Here is a 21,854-nt window from a genome sequence, read left to right as displayed (position 1 = left end):
ATGGTTTTTGAAACAGGCATGTGGCCTTCAATCTTCCTTTTGTGGGGTTTCTTGTATGGTTAATGTGAGAGCCTTTAGAATCATTGTCATTGCCATCAGTCTCATCAGTCTATTTTGTCTCTGTATCTGTGACCCAGCATGACTTACATGTGTGCTACACGTCACATAGCCTGTGCCAACCTGTTGTATTTAAAATTAAGCATAAATTCAGTTGTCAAGATAAATGCCTATATATGACAAGGTAAATAATAATTAGAGAAAAACGGTTGACAGAGGAAAATAATTTAAAATAGAATTTATATCATAAATTAGATTTTATTTAATAAAACAGTAAATTTGTAATTAATAGAATGGAATTTGTGTCTGGCATTACATTAATAAATTGGTTATGTAAGGGAAATGAGACAAGTATAAAAATAAAACCAACAGCAGTATACACACCTTTTAATGACGGCATAAGAAAATTAGTTTTTGTCAGCAGTCTGTTTCTTAAAAACAAAAGGGGAGGGGGCATCTAGAGAAAATTCCTACATAAGTAACCTATTTTTGAGGTAAAGAATGGTAAGTGTTAAGGAGTTTAGGTTGCATAAAGAGTGCCAAAGCTTACTAAACTCATTCACAAGAGCAAACATAAACCCAAGTTGTATCATAAGCAGTGAAGTTATTTGCTGCTCTGCCATTCCTGCCTGAGCTGCCATTGTTGCCACCATTGCTGTCACCATTGCTGCCACCTCCATGGCTGCCCGCACAGCTGTGCTGCCAGCTGTGCTGGGAATACAGGACAGAAAGACACAGCAGAAGCAGCAGCAACAGCAACAACTCTGAAAGCAGCTGTGGCTGATGCCATAAGCTGCAGGTACCGTATTGATGATCTGAACTTCGGGAGAGCAGTCGGGTACGAGTAGGACTTTGGAACCTCAAATGAATTTAACACATATTGAGATACATGGCACCCAAACCAGAGCTGCTATGTGAGACCCCACTGGTGCTTACAAAGGCTCACTTCATAATTTTAGCTTGACAAAGCAACACTTTCTAGATGTTTCTGTAGCTGCTCCTCGGGGAGGGGCTGCCTGCTCAGAGGGCTGTTCAGAGCCAGCACGAGCGGCAGGAATTCTGCGTTGCACCCTGCCCGCCTTGCTGACCACAGAGACCCCGCAGGGCAGCGCCCGCTGCAGCCTGAAGGAGCCCGCTTTGTCAGTACTCCTCAGCTGCCTAATGAATTTTTTTGTGGTATTCTGACCTTAATTTTATATATATATGTATTTTTTTCCTTCCTGTGGAAAGAGTGTCACACATAAATGGGAAAGAAAAACAAATTAAACCACCCAAATGCAAACCTTGTGATACTGTTCCTGCAGTGTGTTAAACAAACACGTAATGGGTGGCCGTGATTTGATTAAATATTCATGGTTAAGCAAATTGTGGCCCTTTGCAAGGAAGAATTGGAAGACTTATGCTTCTCCAAGTTACTGGTAAGTAGACAGCAAACTGAACAATTCAATCAAGATCACTTAATGAGAACAGGAAATGGTTTCTAGAGTGGAACAACTATGTATTTCCTACTGTAGCAATTTAGTCTGAATCCTGGGGGGAAAAAAACCCCGAACAAACAATACAACAGATGCAGACAAAAAACAAAGGCAAATTTTGCTATACACAACATTTTTATATATTTCTAACTGCATATCTAGAGTGCTGCCTGAGTGTAGAGTTGACAGAAAACAATAAAGCTGAGATTGCCTGAGATGTCCTGTCAGAAAACCTTGTTTTCAGTTCCTTGAAATTTTCCAAACTATTCACACTGAAGTTTTGCAAGTGTCTACCTCAGCCTGAGTTGTTGGGAATGTTTCCCTTTTCAAGTTTCACACTGTTTTCTGCTTGAACAGCACAATCACTTTGAGATGTTCTAGTACTCTAGGGACTGATGTATGCCTGTAATTGGGAGATGGAACCTGAACCTGGCTGATGGGCCTGTTCATATTTACCAAAATCATTTTAGATCAGGTAAATTGTAGTTAGATTTTCATTAAAAAATTTCGAATGTACAGTAGAGATTTGATAGAACTCAGCTAGAGTGGAGACAAAAAGACAGAGCAAAAAGACTTTCTTTATTTGGCAGGTTTCACTTGGTAGATTAGGTCAGTACATCTCAGTATTATAAGGCTGTTTTGCAAATGGTAGCATGTCAGTATTATAAACTTGTCAAGAAAGTATGGATAAATTTGCTGATATTGAAGTTGTAGTCTACCTGGAAAACTCTGAAGATGATGATTCTACATGGTGCTAAAGTCCAAGTAAGAGAGCATGTGATTTTAAGTTTCAGTTTTTAAGTTATATATTTAAAGAGTCTGTGGGATGAAGGAAGACCAGGAAAGGCAACACAATAGAGAAGCAATTGGAATCTCCCTATGAACAAACAGTTTCAAGGGGTGTCTAATAACTTTGACTTTCAATTTTAAGGCATCAAAAGTGACACACTGTCAAAGAAACTCCATTTTCTTTTTTGGACTTTATCAAAATTATCTTTGTTCAATTTGAATGAAATTGAGAGGTGATGCTGAAGTGACCAGGTCACTAGTCACTTTAAAGTACCTGAGCTGCATCTTCTAACCGTAAATTAAAAACCAGCAAAAGTAACACATCACCTGATTTAAACATTGCCTATTTCAAGTCAGCTTCAGAGGTGGAAAAAAAGAGCCAAAAAAACCCTTTTGCAGTAACTTACAATGAGCAGAATGAAAGTTTAGCTACTCAGAGTAATCAGCATCAGGTTTAACATTGAAACCCCCAAACCGTTCAAAACAACGATGAAAGCATTGCTTACTTCCCCTAAACAGCTTCATCTCTGGCTCTCTGAGAAGCAGCATTTTTTCCTGCCTGTTCTCAAACACCATGTTAGGAATAATGCTGGTTGTGGTGGTGGTGATGGTGATGGATCCAGCGTCTCAGGACCTGCCTGCGCACAGGCAGAGCTGGTTCTCTCCATGCGGATGTCGGTGCCTCCTGCCAGGCAGAGTATTGTCCTGTGGGCTCTGTCTGGCAGCCAGTTGCATCACCCTCCTCAGACTCATCTTAGTGTCTTGAGCAATGTATGAAGTCATCTCACTTATCCTGACTTGCAGAATCTCTCACCATTAGACTAACAAACTAGATTCCTTACACTGACTGTATTTTCCTTTGTAGGTGCGCATGTATATAAAAATAATATACAAGAAGCTATGTAGTTTTTTTCATATGGTTTTAAATATCTTTATAGTACATTTAAAATCACGTTTTAAAAGTTCCTGGTTTGACAGCTCTAGTTGCCTGTTGGCAAAGAGCATCACTGCTCCAGCATTAGCATGCTCTGTGTTCTCAATTACAGAAATGTTGTTAAACATTGTACTACTGAACTATGACTTAAACTTCCTTTCACAGGAAACCATAAAGACACAGTACATGAAAAGATTAAAAGCTAGGGTGAAAAACCCCATAGTTATCCAAGAGGCTTATCCTCACCCAAGGAAACATTTTTATTAGTCTTTTGTCAGCCCCTGATGAAGTATCTTCTGTTCTTACCGTGGTAGATAAGTGCTCTGTGAAGGGACATTGCTGGAGGCAGAAGAAGGGCACTGTGTAATTTTGGACCAACCTGCAGACATTTTTCTGTATGAAAATACAAAATGAATGTAATGTTTTGGCCATGAAAGTGAAAAATTAACAGCAAGGTTTAATTTCCATATGAAACTATGTATGAGGTGCCTGCTGCAGGAGTTTCAGTATAAACTGCGCAAAAATTTGTGCTTGTTTTAATTATCCTACTTTCTTCTTATAATGGGACTAGGTTGGAGAATATAGATTGGAAAGCAAAACCATTTAGTGTTTAAAAACTTTTAGGAGATGGAAACAAAAAATTGGTCAAGCTAAAACCAGGAAAACAAAAATAAGTAATAGTAAAAAGTGTGAAAAATACAAATATAAATAAGACACTAAGTGGCATACTAATGAATAAGTAAGTGTCCCTTTTTCATACCAGCCTAAATGTGGTAAATGACATGTTGATAATTGATCCCATCCAGTATTATATTTGTTAGATGTCATGAATAATGGTATCATCATCATTGCAGTAGCACTGCACTTGGCCCCTATTGTGGTTTCCCTTTCCCTGCGTTTTAGGCATTGTCCTTCACCAGCAGAAGGGCCCATGGCAGAGCAAGTATCATGAATGTTGTTGACAGGTCATAGAACAACCTTTGGCTCCTGATCAGAGGTTTGGGTTCGAGCAATGTGTAAAGAAGTTAATCTGAAGGCAAAATTAAAGGTAACATGTTCAGAACTGACCCTGATGCACACTAGAAATGAACAAGTTTCCATGTAAACTGTTATCCAGACAGTAAAACAGCTCTAAAAATTGCTAATGGATAAGCAAATAAGGTGAAATTACCATCTACAAAATTATTATATTAAAAAATCCTCATTTTTTTACTCAGAAAAACCAAGGTCATAAATGAAAATTGGTTCCCAGGGAGATTTAATTTCATAGCAGTGTCCAAAAAAATGCTTAGAACAAAGGTGTGAATGGAAGGAGATCCATGCAAACATAACTGCATTACTTGCTCCTAAAGTTTCCTTTTACAGATTTTTCAATTAGAGTTGGCTTGTCTAGAAATCTGTCATTACCAGAAAAACAACGTTTGTCTCAAAGGATCTAACAGAATTAGAGCATGTACGTGCTTTGATTACTGCTTATGGCAGTTCATCTCTTCACCTTCCCCCTGCCCCAGTTTGGAGAACTTGGAACAGAAAATGTTAACTTTAACTCCTCAGTTGCATATATTGCATATGAAATCCTGGCGTTACTCTGGTCCATGAGAGTTTTGCTGTTGATTTCAATGAGAGGGGGGGTTCATTGCAGCTGTTACTTTCCCTGAGCCTATATTGTTTGTAGTTATGAGGCTTTGTTATAGAAATGCATGATGTGGAAAAGATATTGAATGAAAGGAAGACCTTATTGCATGTCTATGAGTATCCTAAATACAGCTAAGACAATGTTCATCAAATCTGCTCCAGTAGCATTGATAGAAAGTGCAAAATCTCACTCCTAATGTACATTATTTGGAATCTGCATGACGACAATTTGAAGAGAGAATATGCAGATACTATGCAAATAAGAGATTAAAAACAAAACAAAACAAAGTGCGAAAATGAAGTATTGCAATTCTGCATTATTAAAATGGCAATAAAATACACATTTAATCTACATGCTGACTTATACGTTATATGAAAAAAATGCAGAGCCAAGAAATTAAATATACTATTGGAAATTGAATGCAGTTATTTGCTGTTAAAGCATGCAGGAATTCGTCTGTGAAATAAAAAAAATAATCAGCATCTATCTGCTCTTAGTGGAAACATTTCTTGTATTTGTGTTTTGACAATATAGCAAGACTTTCATGAAAGTATATAAAGTGTAGCAAACTATCTGGGTGGAATTTTCATTAAGTTTACTCTTGTCTATTAGTCCAAAATAAATATTAAGCATTTACATAAAGTATATTTAATGCTCTGTGAACACAAGTTTTAAACAGCTCCATACTTGTGCAGCTTTCTTATCCTTAAGCCATACAGTAGGTAGTTCATTTATGATGGAAGAACATGATCATTTGTCCAACAAGGACACACTTGTACATCTGTGCACTCCCTTTCAGGAGCAGCACAGAGCTGGGATTCATCTCCCTCCTGGACATACTTCCAGTAAATGAAAGGGTTGAGTAACCAAGGCGCTGGCCAGACTTCCCTCCCTTCCTGCTCCCTGAGAGCCAGGTCTTTGCCCAGTCCACCCTTCCTTCCTGTCTTAAAAGTGCAATGACAGAAAGATCGAAAAAAAAGCTGTATTGACTTTTTATCCCTATTAAAGAGACACACTGTAAATTCAGCAGAGAAGGTGTGACTTGAGGAGACTGAACAGGAACCACTTTGACTTTTTGTGGTGAGTGAAATTGCATAGCTGGGATGTAGAGAAGAGCATTGATATATATGTTGGTGAACTTGCAGGAAGACATGATTGAATATATTTAGGTCTGTTCTAGTCTTACCCAGCAAACCGTTTTTCACTGCTTTTCATAATTAACAACCAGCACTACACCAAAAATTTTTAGAAAACAATAGAGAAGCAATTGAAATCTCTATGTGTCCTGAGTCAGTAGTGAATAGTTTGCACTGACACTGGGTGGTTCATGTCTTCCAAGTGTTTATCTGAAGTCTTGTGCTTGAAGGCTTTGGTGTAATGGAGCCTGGGATGCTGTTGTAATTCTTCACAAAGGCCTCGTGTCACTGCTGCAAGCAGTGCCTTCGTGCCATCTTCCACAGAAACTTGTTTCCTATTTCAACTGTAAAAATATATCGGAAACACTGGATTGAAAACTTTCCTGAAATAGTACTTTTATAGAACCTTTATTTTCACAGGGTCAGTTACAGCTTTCTAGTGCTCTGTGCTTCATTTTAGGCCATAATACTTGAATCCAATCAATATTACTTTATCCTCCAAATGTCTTATTAATTTTAGACCACAACATCACTGTGAATTAGTTAAATTCTGAGGCAGAAAAGCTGCAAAACAGGTCAGAGTTATTAGTCTAAACTGTCATCCACAGTCTTACTCACAGGCTTCGCATAAGCTTAGTCCTTTATGAAACATTAAACTCTACTGTTATTGTTCCACGAGCACTGAAACGTGCTGGCTTAAGTTTAAGCAGTCGGTTAAGCCTGACAGAGGTAATGCCACAACCTTTGCACTTGACATGAAGTACATACCTCAGCACTTCACTTTACAGGATCTAGCCCTGCATGATCTTGAGGTGGTCACAAATCTCCAGATCAGTAATTTATTTCTATTTTAAATAGTTGTTTTCTTAGAATGCACACAAATGCTGTAGCTGTGAACATTCAGTTGCAATACCCATATAATCCTCTTGTATAATAATGGGCTGGGATTTTTCACCCTAGCTTTTGATCTTTTCATGTTTTGCAATTTTATGGTTTCCTGTCATACAAAGTTTAAGTCATAGTTCAGTTGTACCATGTTCGATAACATTTCTGTAATGGGTGACAGAGTTGATACTGAGTGAGCAGTAATCTTTTCCAGTGTTCCACTAAAGCTGTTTAATCAGAAAGTTTTAAGGATTGATTTTAACCTATGTTTTACTTATTTGTGCACACGAAGACACAGGAAACGAAATATTTTCCTATATAAAAGAGAAGTCTAAACTCAAATCAGCATTATGTAACAAATAGAAATAAGCCCCTTGAAGAACTAGATAGTTTTCTGGTGTGTTGTATGTTGTGACAGAGAATTTTAATGCATTGTAGTGTCATCAATGGAAAGACGCTATAGACATATAGCCTGTTACTGCACTTCTGCTTATGTTTCAACAGGGAATGCAGAATATTAAGTCACTGCTTGTACCATGGATCTCAGAAATGAAATTAAAACAGGAAAGAACATGTCTAACCATGGAAGTAGACTCTTTTTTTTAAGGAGGAGGAGGAAATTGAGCACCAGTTGATTTGTTGTATTTTCCCCGTAGGTAATAAGCTCAATGAGCTCGCTTTCAGAATATTGTCTGCCCTCTATCCTGCGCACTTTGTTTGATTGGTATAAAAGACAGAATGGCATAGAAGATGAATCTCATGAGTACAGACCGAGAACAAGCACTAAATCTAAAAGGTATGATTTTAAATATGCGTACATACATTATTGATAGATTCTAAATTAAAGATACTACATTTCAGCCATCAGTTTTTGTGAGGTTACAGTTGGTTGAAAGGTGTCATTTTTTTCTGCTTCTTCCTGGAACTCTTCTCTCAGCTTCTAGATGGATGCAGTATCTGATAGTTCAAACATTATTTCTTACTGCTGCTTTGGATGCTGTAATGTCGTTTAAATATTGGTTTGTATAAACTGTATCTGTCTTCTTTACTCAAGTGAGCGGGCAATAATTCTGTGGCACTTTGAAGTATTTTTTTAATACAGCTTTCTGCTTAGGTGTAGAAATTTCACATACACCTATCCTCAATCCATAAGATTGTGAATCAGTCAAAGGCCTTTAGCAACATTGACTTAGCTCTTAAAACAAACAAGCAAACAAAAGTAAAGACCCCAAAACAAATATATTGATCTCTTGAGATATCAGTTGTTCCTCAGTGATAAGGTGACAGACTAGTCTTGGTTTTTATTGAAATCTGGCAGTTTGGTACGGGCGTATTCTTCAAATTTAAAGTTTTTCCAGTTACTTGAAACTATATTTACACACTTTAATGGAACAGCAGGAGAATCAACACTGGTGGACCTGGTGTTTGGAAATGCATAGGCAATTCTTCACATTAGGATTAGATTCTAATCCAGTAACTAGTGAAGGCAAGAGTTGCTGGAAAGAAGAGGTGGGAGCTAGTGTTGGAATACCAAGGTAGACATAAACCTGAATCAGACTTTTCCAGACTCTTTATGTCAGTGGAAGTGGGCAGTGTGAAGGCATGGTTCATCAGTTAGCTGTCAGCTTTTGTGTGAGATGAATCCTTGCCTTGAAGTGCCTCCTTCTCTCAGCTCACTACAGAAGCCTGTTACAGGATGACCTGTCTTCAGGAACTCCACCCAAATTCTAGTTGAAAGTCAGCTTAACAGCGAACCAAGGCCACTCTGTCAATTGACAGAGTTCCACAAATAACATGTAACCAGGCCTTTCTCCGGTTAATGTGAAACCAAGGCAACCAAAATGCAAATAACTTGTTTAATCACTGATCAAGCAGAACTCTTAAATGCATGCTTTACTAGAAGCTCATAAGTACAACTGAAATCACTAAACTTCTTAAAGTTCATGAGAATTGTGCTGAATTGATGGAAACAAAAATCTCATTGAAATCAGTGGTAACTGCTCCAAATGGCCAGCAGAACTATGCTAATGTTTAATTTTTGAAAAGTGTTATATATTTCATGTTATCTTTTCAGTACACTTTGAAACTGTGATCAGGTGATCCAAATTGATATTTTTCATATTTGTATTGCAAGCTACTCACCCTCAGGCATTTATTCCTCTGTGTTGTTCTGCACAAGGAATGTGTTTGCATATTCAACAAGTGGTGCCAAAGTTTAAAAAAATAACACTGGAACAGTTTTTAAAAGAGGATGTAGTTTGGTTACGGTCTCTGTTAGTACAAGCCCAAATATGAATTTGATAGTACAAAATAATTTATTACATTTGTCTCCAAAGTGTAATTGAGAACTGTCTAAATGGTGCCACCACCAAAGAAATTGAAATTAAATCCATTTGTTAGAATATAGACTCAAAAGGTTTCCTTGTCTTTGTGTTTGGGGTTTTGTTTTGGGTTTTTGGCTTTTTTTGGGTTTTTTTTTGAGAAAGTTTTGTGTTGAACTTAACCTGGAAAACAAGAGGGAGGAAACAGAGATTGACATTTAAACATTTGAAAGAAAGTAAAAGTAACAAGTTAGTTTTGGTCTATTCATCACAGATTTTAAGAGCCTATCAGTGCCTTACTTTCTGAAATGCTGGACTGCAGTTTAAAAAGTAGAATGCAATTCCATGTTATCTCTATTTGTGTAACTGAGGAAGCATATAATGTGAATTACAACACACAGTCTAAATATTCTGTTTCCTGTTTTGATTTTGCAGTGATGAACAACAGAGAGATTATTTAATGGAGAGAAGAGATCTGGCTATTGATTTTATTTTTTCTTTAGTTTTAATAGAAGTTTTGAAACAGGTATGGAGTTCTTCAATTATTCATTACCAACGGAAATGTGGAAATTACCAGTACAACCTAATTTTAGGCTTCTTCTTTCTATTTCCATCTTCAAGAGTCTAATAAAAACAGGAGATATACACTGCACGCTTGTTTGTTGCTGTCTTTCTTGCACGTCTAGAATACATAACATTCTGTGCTCATACAAACTTTACTTTGCCAAGTGTTTGGAGCTAAATTATTTATCTTCAGTACTAAATAAACTTTACATGGCTGGCTCATTTCAGTGTTTTGTTAGCTAGATGCTATTTCGGCTAATACCGTATTTGTGTAGGGAAGATACCCAGGCATAGTAGAAGCACTAAGGTATACAACTTGAAGTGTAATATATGTCTACCGGTTATGTTTTACTTTGTGTTTCCAGATTCCACTTCATCCTGTAATAGACAGTTTGGTACATGATGTTATTAACTTGGCTTTCAAGCACTTTAAATACAAAGAAGGGTAAGGCTCTTATTCACACAAAAATTCTATGAAAAAAAAAATTGCTGAATTTTTCAATTGTAGTGGTTTAAGCAGGACACTTTCTCAGCCTACAATTCTTTCTTGTCTTTTGCTAGGTACCTTGGTCCTAACACTGGAAATATGCACATTGTTGCAGATTTGTATGCAGAAGTAATAGGTGTTCTAGCTCAAGCAAAGTAAGTACAATTGAATACCAAACATGATGGAAATCTGAGAAGCTTACTTGCTCAACATGTTAATATTCTGATTTTCCCACTTTCTTAAAAGGTAGTGTAGGAATAAATCATTTCAGCTCATTATCACTCTGTTCATCCAGGTGTCCTAGAGCATAGAACTCTTGGGAAACACAGACGTTTCTCTATCTAGTCCAATGATACTAAATAAATTCTATGAGACTACAGTAGCATTATTTTTCTTATCTCAGCGATGACGTCTGTGGAAAGCCCAGAGGGCTGAAGAGAGCTATTTTAATTACAGTTTATTCTATATGCTATTTTTTCTCTAGCTGGCCAAACCTAAAAATGGCTATATTCCAACATAGCAACATTTTAAATTTTCTCTGCAATGATTTCTTTTTAAAACTTAGCATAACTGCTTCTGAATCCTTCATCCTCCACTTCTTAGCCCAGATGGCACAGTGAAGACAGAAGACACTTGATGTAACCAAAGCAGTTTGAGTTCTGGAAAACATATGACTTTCACAGACTTCAGCTAAGGCCTTACCTGGGCTTCTAAATTGTCTGGGTCAAAGTCAAAAGGGGAAGTGGCATCTGGATCTAAAGCTTCAAGTTGACTGTCAAAGACAAAACATACCTGTTCTCCATAAATACTGTTTTTCTCCTCCAACTGTGAAGTGTATTACTAAAGTGTTACTACGACTGAATGGCTTCTTCCTGCCAACATGTTTTTATCTTGGATTTTTAAAAAACCTCTGAGGGGGTTATGCTAATGATTTTGTTAGCTCTTAGGTAAGAGAGAGGTGTGGTAAGAAAATAATTGGAAAGATGTGGTTATCCAAACGAACTAAGATCAGGCTGTATACTTTGTTTTCTTTATTGAGTTTATCAGAAGTGAAAGAAAACAAAACAAAAATAAACTTATTCTCATACTGATTGAAATGGTGTAATACTTTACAACCAAGATTGAATCTTCTTTATTTTTTTGCCTACTTATATACCTTACAATACATTTCAAATGTGAATCTGTACTTTTTTTGTAACTAACCAATGTGAATTCGTAGATTTCCCGCTGTAAAGAAGAAATTCATGGCAGAGTTAAAAGAGTTACGGCATAAAGAACAAAGCCCATATGTCGTTCAAAGCATTATCAGTCTTATAATGGGAATGAAATTCTTTCGCATTAAGATGTATCCTGTGGAGGACTTTGAAGCTTCTCTTCAGTTTATGCAGGTAAAATTCTTGAGTAGATAAGTGCGGTTCCTAAACCTTTTAGAATGATGGTCTTCCCTTTATCTTTCCTGTAATACTTCAATAGATCTTCCATGTCATTCCCACGTAAGTGTATGTGCGACTACTTTGTGTTTCTTCTGAATATTAAGCACTCCAGTCTCCAGTCTCTGCAGTGTATCACTCCATGCCAGCTTTTCATCAGCCGTATACCCCTAGTCCCTACATCTCAACCTCCAACAAAAAGAGTTGTGGTTCTGTGGACCCCAGACCTCCCACCCTGCCATCCCCGAGCTGTTTCTTGCCCTGTGTCCCTGACCAGTTGTGTCTTCCTAGCTGTTCGCTGCCTCCAAAGTTAATCTTCCACCCTTGACATAGTTGCCAGAGAGGAGAGGAACTTTGAATGGAGAAAAACACAAAGGAAGAGACAAATAATTGAGGCAAAAGCTGGACAGAATTTCCTTTGGATATGTTGTCACCTTCCACCACATCTTCACCCTCCTTCCTGTAGGGTACATTCTGTGAGACCCACAAGTACAGAGCATAGTTGGACTGTCGTGAATGCTTTGAATCAACAGATTACATAATTTTGTAAAATGGAAGTAAAATCTTTTATGTTTAAACATTTTTAAAGTCTGCATTCTTGCTGGTAGTGTACCATGGGTTCTGTTCCCATCAACAGGTTTATTTAGTTTAGTCTTTTTATTCCCTTATTTTTTCTTGGGATCACCGTCATGACTACATGGTTTGTAGCTACTCATCCAGTAAAATACATGTTTTATATAAACCCTCATGTAAAGATCAGCTTATTGATGGTGTCAGTGGAGTAAAAAATCAATGTTAGATGCCCACAAGTAAGGATTTGACACTGGAATGCACATACACGTGTACTGACACACAGGGTCATTTCTCTAAGTCCTGAATAGGAAGCACATTCTATTTGAATTTTGTGATGTGTTTTAAACCATATTTAACAACATATTTAAAACATGTTTAACAATATAGAAACAGCTCATTTTTCTTCTTACCTTATGCCTCATGATATGAACACATCTTAGTATGTGTTAATGTAAGTTATCCAGAGCTGACAAGATATCAAAGCAGTGTGTGTTTGGTGCACGTGACTAATACGAGTGAATGACTGTCTGTTTATGGCACAGCACTGCTGGGATCCAGTGTTCACTGCTACTGAAATCAGTGGTAGAGCTCCCATGTAGCAGACTCAAAATTCAGATGTGAGTGTTCTCTACCTAGCTTATGACTATGGTATCTCAGCACCAAATTAATTCTTATATGTACTTCAATGCATCCTAAGATGCACTGTGTATGTAGAAAAATTAGTTTTGCTCCATTTGGTGAAATACACTTAGAGTTCAATTCTGTGGCCAATCCATGTGTTATTTTGAGTGTCTACATGCAGTGCCTCATTTACGAGCTCTGTGGCACCAGCTCCAGTAGAGAGAGACACTTTTAACAGGTGAGCTGATCCCAGGAGCGAGCTCCAGCAGAGCCCGTCTTCAGCACAGGGTGCAGAGCCAGCCCGGGAAGGAGCCTGTCTTTGCACAGGGGCCTCAGCTGCATAGCAGAAGTGACTGAAGCCATGTGGTGTAGAATCCTCATTGCAGCCAGGAAAAATTATGCATGGTCTAAAGTGTAAACTGCTCTGCACGCATGTGCAGGAGAAAAGGTCAATGAGGGACATCCTTGTAACGTCAGTGGCTTTTGAGCCTTGGACCCAGAGAGGAGGAAGTAACTGTGGCAACATGGTTTGTCATCCTCGGAGGAGTTGTATAGAAACACGAGAGTGGGTGGATGGTTATCTCCCCTCCCGCGCTTCCTGAGCAGCACAGCTGTGTGACAGGAGCTTGCTGCGTGGTTAGGACAAAAGTACATTTTTATTTTCTCAGTCCACAGCTGCAGGCTGGAAATTGCGGTCGTTTGAAACAGAGGTCTCTTCCGTCGCATAGCATGGTTCTGTGTTGACCCTTAATCTGCACTGGATCCTAGCAGCGAAATTGATCTTTAAATATTTACAGTAAGATTGTTCCTTGCCTTGAGTATCTTAGCAGAGAAGTACGTTACTTTTCTGGCCTCCCAGAGCGTGATGCAGAGCAGTCCGTGTGGCCTATTGCTCCTGCTCCTGAAGGTGCCCACAGGGGAGGCAGGAGGGCAGCCCCTCTCTCCAGCTCCCTTTCCATCCCCAGAACAACACTGGCCACAGCTGGAATCAGTGAGAGTTTGTGGATTATCACGGTCAGAGAAACAGATCTTTGATCTCAACATAAGCCCTGCTTTGTGCTTGCTGCAAGATGCAGATTTAGAAGTTAATAGATAAATGTTTTCAGTGGGATTTGCAACATAATAATCACTGACACTTCATGTGCATTCAGCAAACACTTAGATGTACTTATTCCAGCTGATACATAATTTATGCTCCTTGTTTTCTTTTCTTTTAGGAATGTGCACATTATTTCCTTGAAGTTAAAGACAAAGATATCAAGCATGCACTGGCAGGACTGTTTGTTGAAATTCTTGTCCCTGTAGCTGCTGTGAGTTTATTTTTCAGGTTATTTGCATAATATCTTCAAATTAGGTAAAACAACTTGTGAAACAGTCTTTTATTAACATGAAATTTTCTTGCAGGCTGTTAAAAATGAAGTGAATGTCCCCTGTCTAAGGAACTTTGTTGAAAGCCTGTATGATACAACACTTGAACTTTCCTCACGAAAGAAGCACTCATTGGTTAGTAACCCTAAGAAGCAGAGGCTAAAATTCTTTGTCAGAAATATCTCTGAGCAAGACTCTGGGGAAATTCAGAGAATTGGTTGCAAAACCTTTTTCTGCATTTGGCTTTATAACCAATACATTTCTATTTGCAAGGTTATTGTGTTTGCAGAAAATAACCATAATTATTTTATTCAGAATACGATCAGAATCAGTCTGAATCAAACAGATGTTTTCAGCTTCTAGGTCTGTGATGATTAAATGGTTAGATTTTCTCATACTTGTTATGTGTAAACATTAGGAGAGGAGGGAGAATAGAGTTCACTTCTTGTCAAGCGAGAACAAATGAGGCATGTGGGAACAATTCTTTCATGGGGCTTAAATAATACATTGCAGGAAGAAAAAAATGTATAATACGTGCCCTTTTAAATCCGTAACTTGGCTACTGTGCAGCTCCCTATTTCATTTTTTTCTTGTGAGATGAACAGTGGCACTGCAGTGTATTTTTGGAAGCACGAGTTGATCTGAATTAAATGAAGATCTGAGTCAGTTTGACGCTGGCCGCCCTAAGCAGTCTGTCTCTCCAACTGGGTCAGTGCACGTCAGCGCTGCAGCGTTAGCTGATCCCTTTGGAAGTCTTGGACCTTTTTAGTAAAGAAAGTTGTCATTCCCCCTCCTTCATTCTATGGGAAAGTCAAAAAGACTTCCCTGTTGTCAGTGCTCCCAGCAGATGCTGGTCACTGGCACAAGTGAATCTGCTGGGAGGGCTGCAGGAGGGCACTGCGCTTGCTGCCACCCTCACACTGCTCCCAGGGCAGAGTGCGAGCAGACCCTGGAGCACAGGCCTGATCCAGTTTGAATTAGTGGGACACTCGAGATGTATTTCTGATTTCCCTCTGCTTGTGTTTGTGTGGCTCTGTTCCACCCTGCCGAGTTAATAAAACACGGTTGAAATGGCAGCAGGGTACGAGCTTTGCTGTACAGTTTTTACACGAGATAGAAGTTCCCCAAACTGGTGGCTGCACTTGCCAAAGTCAATACTACGTGCCTGAGAAAGGATTGCACAGCTGGGGCTTAGCATTTGATTGCTTGTCTACACATACCACACTGGAGGCTACATAGTTAAAAGTGACAAAATAGAATAGATTCTTGGGAGAGTGTGATTAGAAATACAAACATTGCGAGGAGGAGGAGGAGGAGGGGAAAGGCAAACAGTTGGCAGAAATAGCTGCAGTGCATATTTTCAGGCTCCCGGTAAGAAAGCACACTCTTTAGAGGCTGAACAGGACCTTCTTTTCCAAGACCAGTGTTGTGTGAACCTGTGCACTCACTGTCCAGGCAGGATAGGGACACTCGTCTTGCCTCGTTTTCTATCTAAAATTACATTGTGTGAGCTAGTCCAGATTCCAGTACTTGAACTTCTATATTCTGCCTTCTTTTTATTTTTTACTTTGCAAGATGTAACTACCAGCAGATCCAGGCATCGCCTGTATTTTAACACAATCCTTTAGGGTGTTTGACATGTCTCTCAGTAAATATTGTGACTACAGAATTTGAGGAGTAATAGACATCTGAGCATTCATAAATCCCTATGATTTCTGTGGTTCCTGATGTTATTATATAAAGTTTGGTTATTTCCATGCTTTCATTTCTCAGTTAACTGACAGAAATTAGCCCTGTGAATCTGGAATATTGTGGCCCATCTTTGGATTTATTATACTGCTATAAGTAGGCATTTGGTTGGTTTTAGTTCATACGTAAAACATACCTGCAATAGCTTTAAAGAAGGGTTCATTTTAAATTGTACTATTTAAGAATGTGTTTATGTTGGCTAACGTATTGCAAAAAATGGAGGAGTTAGAGCTTTAAGTTTACAGTAGCTCTGTTAAGTTAATTTTATGTTGTGTAGACATGCAAATAATGTGGTATTGACGCTCATTTCTTGTTTAGGCTTTGTACCCTTTGGTAACATGCCTGCTTTGTGTCAGTCAGAAGCAGTTCTTTTTAAACAGATGGCATATTTTCCTCAACAACTGCCTATCCAATCTCAAGGTTAGTATCTTCTGATTTTAATATTGTATTAGAGCTTGAATATGCACTACTGATCTCTTGGAAATCACTTTTAGGTAGATGTGCTAGATTATTGCTATTATCTGATTCCATACCTAATTTTATTCCCAACAGTAAAAATTCTTTAGCTGTGCAGATTCTTTTCCAATTAAAAAAAGTATTCTTGCACCTAGGTTGACTTTCTAGTGTTTCTCTAACTTAAACCAAACCTGAGTCAAACAGCTGTGAGACAGGCAAGATTATTGATGAAAGTTGTTAGCTTGAATGACATACCAACACTGACCCAATATTAACTTGCTTTTCTTCACAAAGGCATTCTCAAACAAAGCATTTGTTATTACTTCATCAGAATGGAACTAGTCGCAGGACACTGATTCCATTGCCTGTTTTACACTGTTAAGTTGCATTTAAAAAGCCTAAACTATTTTATTTCCTTCATGTATCCATTCTCATTAATTTACCATTTGTTAGATCTTTGAAGTTTAAGACTGACTGTCCGTTGCAATCTGCTGTAGTTCCTGGTCAGCACATACTGTTGAGTACACGTGTGCTGTTATCATTACTGCTCCTCCGTGTTTCTTTTACTTGTGCAAAGTCCCATTCCACACTTAAAGTGGATCCATATGAAAGGATGGTCCTGTGCCCACCTGAAAAGGCCAATGTGAGAAGTGCAGTGAAGTGATCAGCTCAAATGAAGGGCCTCTGAACTGCCACTGGAAGAACCAGTGGTCAAGAGTCTTCTGCAAACAGCACAGGTAGAACATGCAACCACTTTCTCAGCTCAGAGGCAAACTTTGGAAGGAACCTGTTCTCTGAAAGTTCAATTCCCAAGCTCTCCGAAAGTTCAATTCCCAAGCTTATCAACAAGGAATATGTGACATCCTCTATTGCTGTTGCTTTCTTCTTGTACTTTGTCTCAATGAAACAATTTGTATTGACTCTCTTCTTACAGATCCTACTATTAAAATAGTTCTTCAAAATGTTCATTGTTCTTCAAATGTTCCACTTGTGCCTGAATTACATGCTTTTGCTGAAGATAGATTAGAACCTTATTTGCAAAGAGATTCAGAAAATAAACATGTTTTATTGCAGTTAATTTTATGGACTTTTATGAGGTTATGCAAGCTTTAGAAAAGGCGTCTACAGGTGTAAGATCTTTGAGGAGCCAACTGGGAATATAGATTTTCGTGAAAGTTGGGGAAATCCTGACAAACTATTCAAAACCATTAGAGAAAATATAAGTAAAGTTCCTCTTACCTTACCAATTGAAAATAAAATTGGAATTCACCTTGCCATCTCTAATTTGTTGATGTATGCTTTGATTCATAGGGCTCATAGATTAATGTGGTGGAACATTCCATCTTTAGTCTGGGGGGAAGGTACGGCAGCTGAATATGTGGTTAAATGAAGAATGTGGTTGGCCATTCCTTCTCAGTACAGAGGAGAAGATGACCCAACCATCAAAGCAATCACTTCAGCAGTCAGACTGGCACCTCAAAGCCCAACACAAACTCATGCAGCTGGAAGAAGAGCTGGATAACCAAGAAGGGAAAATCCTTCAGTAGACGGAGAATTGTGCACACTAGGACTGATTATGGGACTTCATGATCTTGTGTGGGCTCCCATGAACCACAAAATGGATCAGGTTTCTCAGAGCCTGCACACCCCATAGAGCATGATCTCCTTCCCAAAACCATTAAGATCAAGCATATGCTGAGAAAGCTAAAAGGTTTATATTCTAGTAATACTTCTGATTTTAATATAAACTGGCTAATCTCTGATCTTACAGAAACAAACTATTCTCTTGAATTAATAAAGGAGACTCCTGCTAGGACATGGAAATATTTTACTTTGACTAAATTCTGGGCAAAGGGCACTTCATACTATCCTGTTGAAAGAGATGTAAAAGTTAATAAGTCTCCTGGGTTTGAAATGGAACATTTATCATTAACTAAACTTTATTTAAAAAAACTGTTCAAGGCAGGAAGTCTATATAGCAGAGAGTCAAAGCACTATGTTTCATTTAGAGGCAGATTTTTCCAGTGGAAGCAACAGTTCCTTGTCTCCAAACAACATGTGACAAGATGAAAGCTCCACTACAACTTGAACTGAGGGTGCAGAACTTAGTTTACAAAGAATGGGTCAAACAATGCCTGTCTCAGGAATGAATCCATGGGTACCAGCACAATATCCCTTCAGCCTGAATGGGCCGGACCTAATGCCTTATTATTGGAAAACAAAAATGGAGGAATTAAAGAAAATGCGCCTCACTCCTGGCAGTCCGGTTGCTCCCCCACCAATCACAGAAGAAGAGGCCAAGGCATTGAAGAAGAAATTTCTAGAAGAGCAACAACAATGGATAAAGGGCAGCAGTGGTTTTCAATCAAGAAACAGAGCAGATCCTGGCAGAGTTCTGTTGCCGACTTCTCCCGTGTTTGAAAGGCCCACATCGACTTCAGTAAATTTGGCACTGTCAGCAGTAGTAGAGGAAATACGTTCAGTGCCAACACCTCCTGCTGGGAAAGTGAAGATGTTGGATACGTTAGGCCAAATACTCTTTGTCCTAATAGGATTGCTGGCTGGGTTTTTCTTGTTGACAAAAACCCTCAAAGTAGTAAAGAGACTCAATTGGAGGTGGACTTCTCTCATTTTTCCGAAGGCAGACACGCTATGTGCTTCTCAGAGTACTGGGGACCCAGCCACCATGCACTTGCACGGATCTTGCCCATGGACGTGCCCATGATTTCCCTGGATGTTTCTCAGGCTTTTTATCATCTTCTTTTCAATCCTGCTTCTACTATGCAGTTTGCTGTTTCTCATGGAAAACTGGTGTACTATTATGTTTTTGGAAAGCTTCAATGATATCTGTCTCAGCCCTTTTCTCCTCCATCTCATCTTAACTGTGTTCACAGCTGAACTATCTCACCACTGTAATATCTGGACTTATGCTTATAGGGATGATTTCCTCCTCTGCCACACAAGCTCTTGTTACCATAACTCAGCCACAGTGTCTGATGTTTTCTTGCAAGCTTTGGAGTGAGAATAAATGTTGATAAAGGTACTCCATCAGCTGTTGAAGAATTCAGATTCTTAGGACTGCAATTTATAAGGACAGACAGGGTGATACCTGATGAAAAATGGGTTGAAAGTAAACAGGTTATTAAACAAATTGATTGTAACAAATGTTGTTGTTTTAAAATCTTGCAAAGATTAATAGGCCACTTAAACGTCGTCATTCCTTTTACTACTTATTCTAATCACGTGCTACAACCATTATATTCTGCTGTAATAAACAAAAATAGGGATATGATTTAGTGCCAGTGTTGGGTTGATGGTAGGACTCGATGATCCTGAGAGTATCTTTCAACCAAAATGATTCTGTGATTCCGTGAAAAGGATTTTCAATTATCTGTTCCATTTAAAGCTTTATTGCATAATATGTGTTGTCAAGGAGTTAAATGGAAATTTCAACCCAAGGAGGCGTTCATATTCCTAGGCTTGTGACAGATGGCATGTTGGAAGTTGGAGCCATATCCCATATCATTGCCAGGTTGTCTTCCTTCCATTTTGCAGGACCTGGATTGATAAACATTCAAAAGTTATTGATGGCATTGGTTGCAGTTTCTTTGATCAAACCACTGTCTTTGATCTGTGACTCAACATTTGTTTGCCGACAAAAATTCTGCTCTTTGCCATGGAGATTCACACTGTGGGTCAGGCAAATCTTACCTCAGGTCAAAGTGTACTGGACTCCTTTGAAGTTTAACCCGGAGGATAGCCCAACACATGGTATACCATCTGGTTGGACTTCATATACTTGCACCCTCCTCAGAAAACCCCTAAAACTACCACAGAAACAGAAATCTGCATATCATCAGAGACCCAAAGACAATCTTGTACTAGTTCAAAAGTTTCTAAAAATAAACAACAATTGAGACAGATAATCCAATTCAGTCCAGCTGATCCCAGGTGCCATGTTAATCAGACCAACCTAAGCATCCACAGATTTTTGTCCTTTGACTTTTGAATATGTGCAGTACATTTATTTATCTGTTGTGTTCTTTGTAGTCCATAGGACAGCAGCTTTTGAATTGATGTAATAAACTGAAGATTAGGTCTTCTTTTCAGAGTCAAATTGAGGTGGTTTTCAAATAAAGGATTTAAATTGTAACATGTATCTAATTTAACTAACCTGATTCTTGGGTTTTTCCATGACTTGAGGAACATAAGGGGAGGTAGGTCAGATGCATTAAGCGTCTTGCTGCCATAGGAGTGGTGCACTGGCCACGGAGGTTGTATCTTTTGTAGTGTCATCTTGACACTACACCTTGACATCTGTTAAGTGCAGAACTTACTTTCTAATTTGTGCCTGAAGTTTATCCTTACATTTTATAATTATCTAGAATAAGGACCCAAAAATGGCTCGAGTTGCACTGGAATCTCTGTACAGACTACTGTGGGTTTACATGATCAGAATTAAATGTGAAAGCAACACAGCTACCCAAAGGTAAGATGCTGTATTTGTAATGATAACCAGGCCTTGTAGCGTGGATGCTGCCAGTGAAAAGGTTTTATAGTTCTCATGAACTCCTTTGAATTGATCGTATTCCTGTTGTGAAATAAAAAACTCAGTTGTGCACAATGAAGTATTCCCTTTTGTGGCACCGTCAGTTATTCTCCCACCTATTAAAATTATTGTATAAAGTGATTCTGCTTTTGAAAGAAATAAAACTCAGTCTTTGCCTGGTTAGATTTAGAAATATTTTTGTAGTGGCATGTCGTTGATTGTTTATTATTACTTATAGTAATGAAATAAAATAATCACATTTAATTGGTAGCAGTGGGTCAGAACAAGATACCCCATTACATTTTCATTTCAAAAGAAATATATTCTAGTCTTTCTAAATGGGGTAGGATTTCTAACTTAAGTTCCATGGTAGGTGAATGTCTGCAAGGTCCAGAAATCTCTAATGCTTTTTTCCTTCTTTTACAGTCGACTTATTACTATTGTCACAACACTTTTCCCAAAAGGGTCCCGTGGTGTTGTGCCAAGAGATATGCCGCTAAACATCTTTGTGAAGATAATACAGTTTATTGCACAGGTATGGGAGAAACAGGCATATGTCTTTTCACTTGATGAATAACTTGTTTTTCTAATAAAAAATTAACAAACAAGTAAACTTCTATTTTCTGGTTTTTTTGCAACCCCATTGTCAATATCTTTCTTCTAGGGAATGATAAAACTATAGATGGAGCTGGGGCATATTTCTTTTGAACAACAGGTTCTGATTAACATTATTCCACTGAAAATGAATAAAAATATATTCACTTCAACTCAAATGTATTTTGGGTCAGTTTTTGGAATTGCCAGCAAGTCAGAAAATGCATTTG

At 38.4% G+C, this 21,854-nt stretch overlaps 1 protein-coding gene across 2 annotated transcripts in view; it reads left to right on the top strand.

Annotated features, from left to right (window-relative positions):
* FRY (FRY microtubule binding protein) overlaps window positions 1-21,854 on the top strand; it is a gene marked incomplete at its 3' end in the record, with an annotated part of 160,306 nt that overhangs the window by 41,804 nt on the left and 96,648 nt on the right. For both annotated transcript variants that reach the window (XM_080363189.1, XM_080363188.1), the window contains exons 4-13: window positions 7,569-7,708; window positions 9,669-9,759; window positions 10,163-10,242; window positions 10,359-10,439; window positions 11,504-11,672; window positions 14,126-14,218; window positions 14,313-14,411; window positions 16,344-16,445; window positions 20,867-20,970; window positions 21,457-21,565. In XM_080363189.1, coding sequence (XP_080219315.1) covers window positions 7,569-7,708; window positions 9,669-9,759; window positions 10,163-10,242; window positions 10,359-10,439; window positions 11,504-11,672; window positions 14,126-14,218; window positions 14,313-14,411; window positions 16,344-16,445; window positions 20,867-20,970; window positions 21,457-21,565 — 1,068 coding nt within the window. The remainder of the gene's footprint in view (window positions 1-7,568; window positions 7,709-9,668; window positions 9,760-10,162; window positions 10,243-10,358; window positions 10,440-11,503; window positions 11,673-14,125; window positions 14,219-14,312; window positions 14,412-16,343; window positions 16,446-20,866; window positions 20,971-21,456; window positions 21,566-21,854) is intronic.

Source organism: Nesoenas mayeri (genome assembly GCF_963082525.1).
Source record: "Nesoenas mayeri genome assembly, chromosome: 1".
Classification (NCBI taxonomy): domain Eukaryota; kingdom Metazoa; phylum Chordata; class Aves; order Columbiformes; family Columbidae; genus Nesoenas; species Nesoenas mayeri.
Note: the sequence above shows the minus strand (reverse complement) of the source record. Positions and strands in the feature narration are given on the sequence as shown.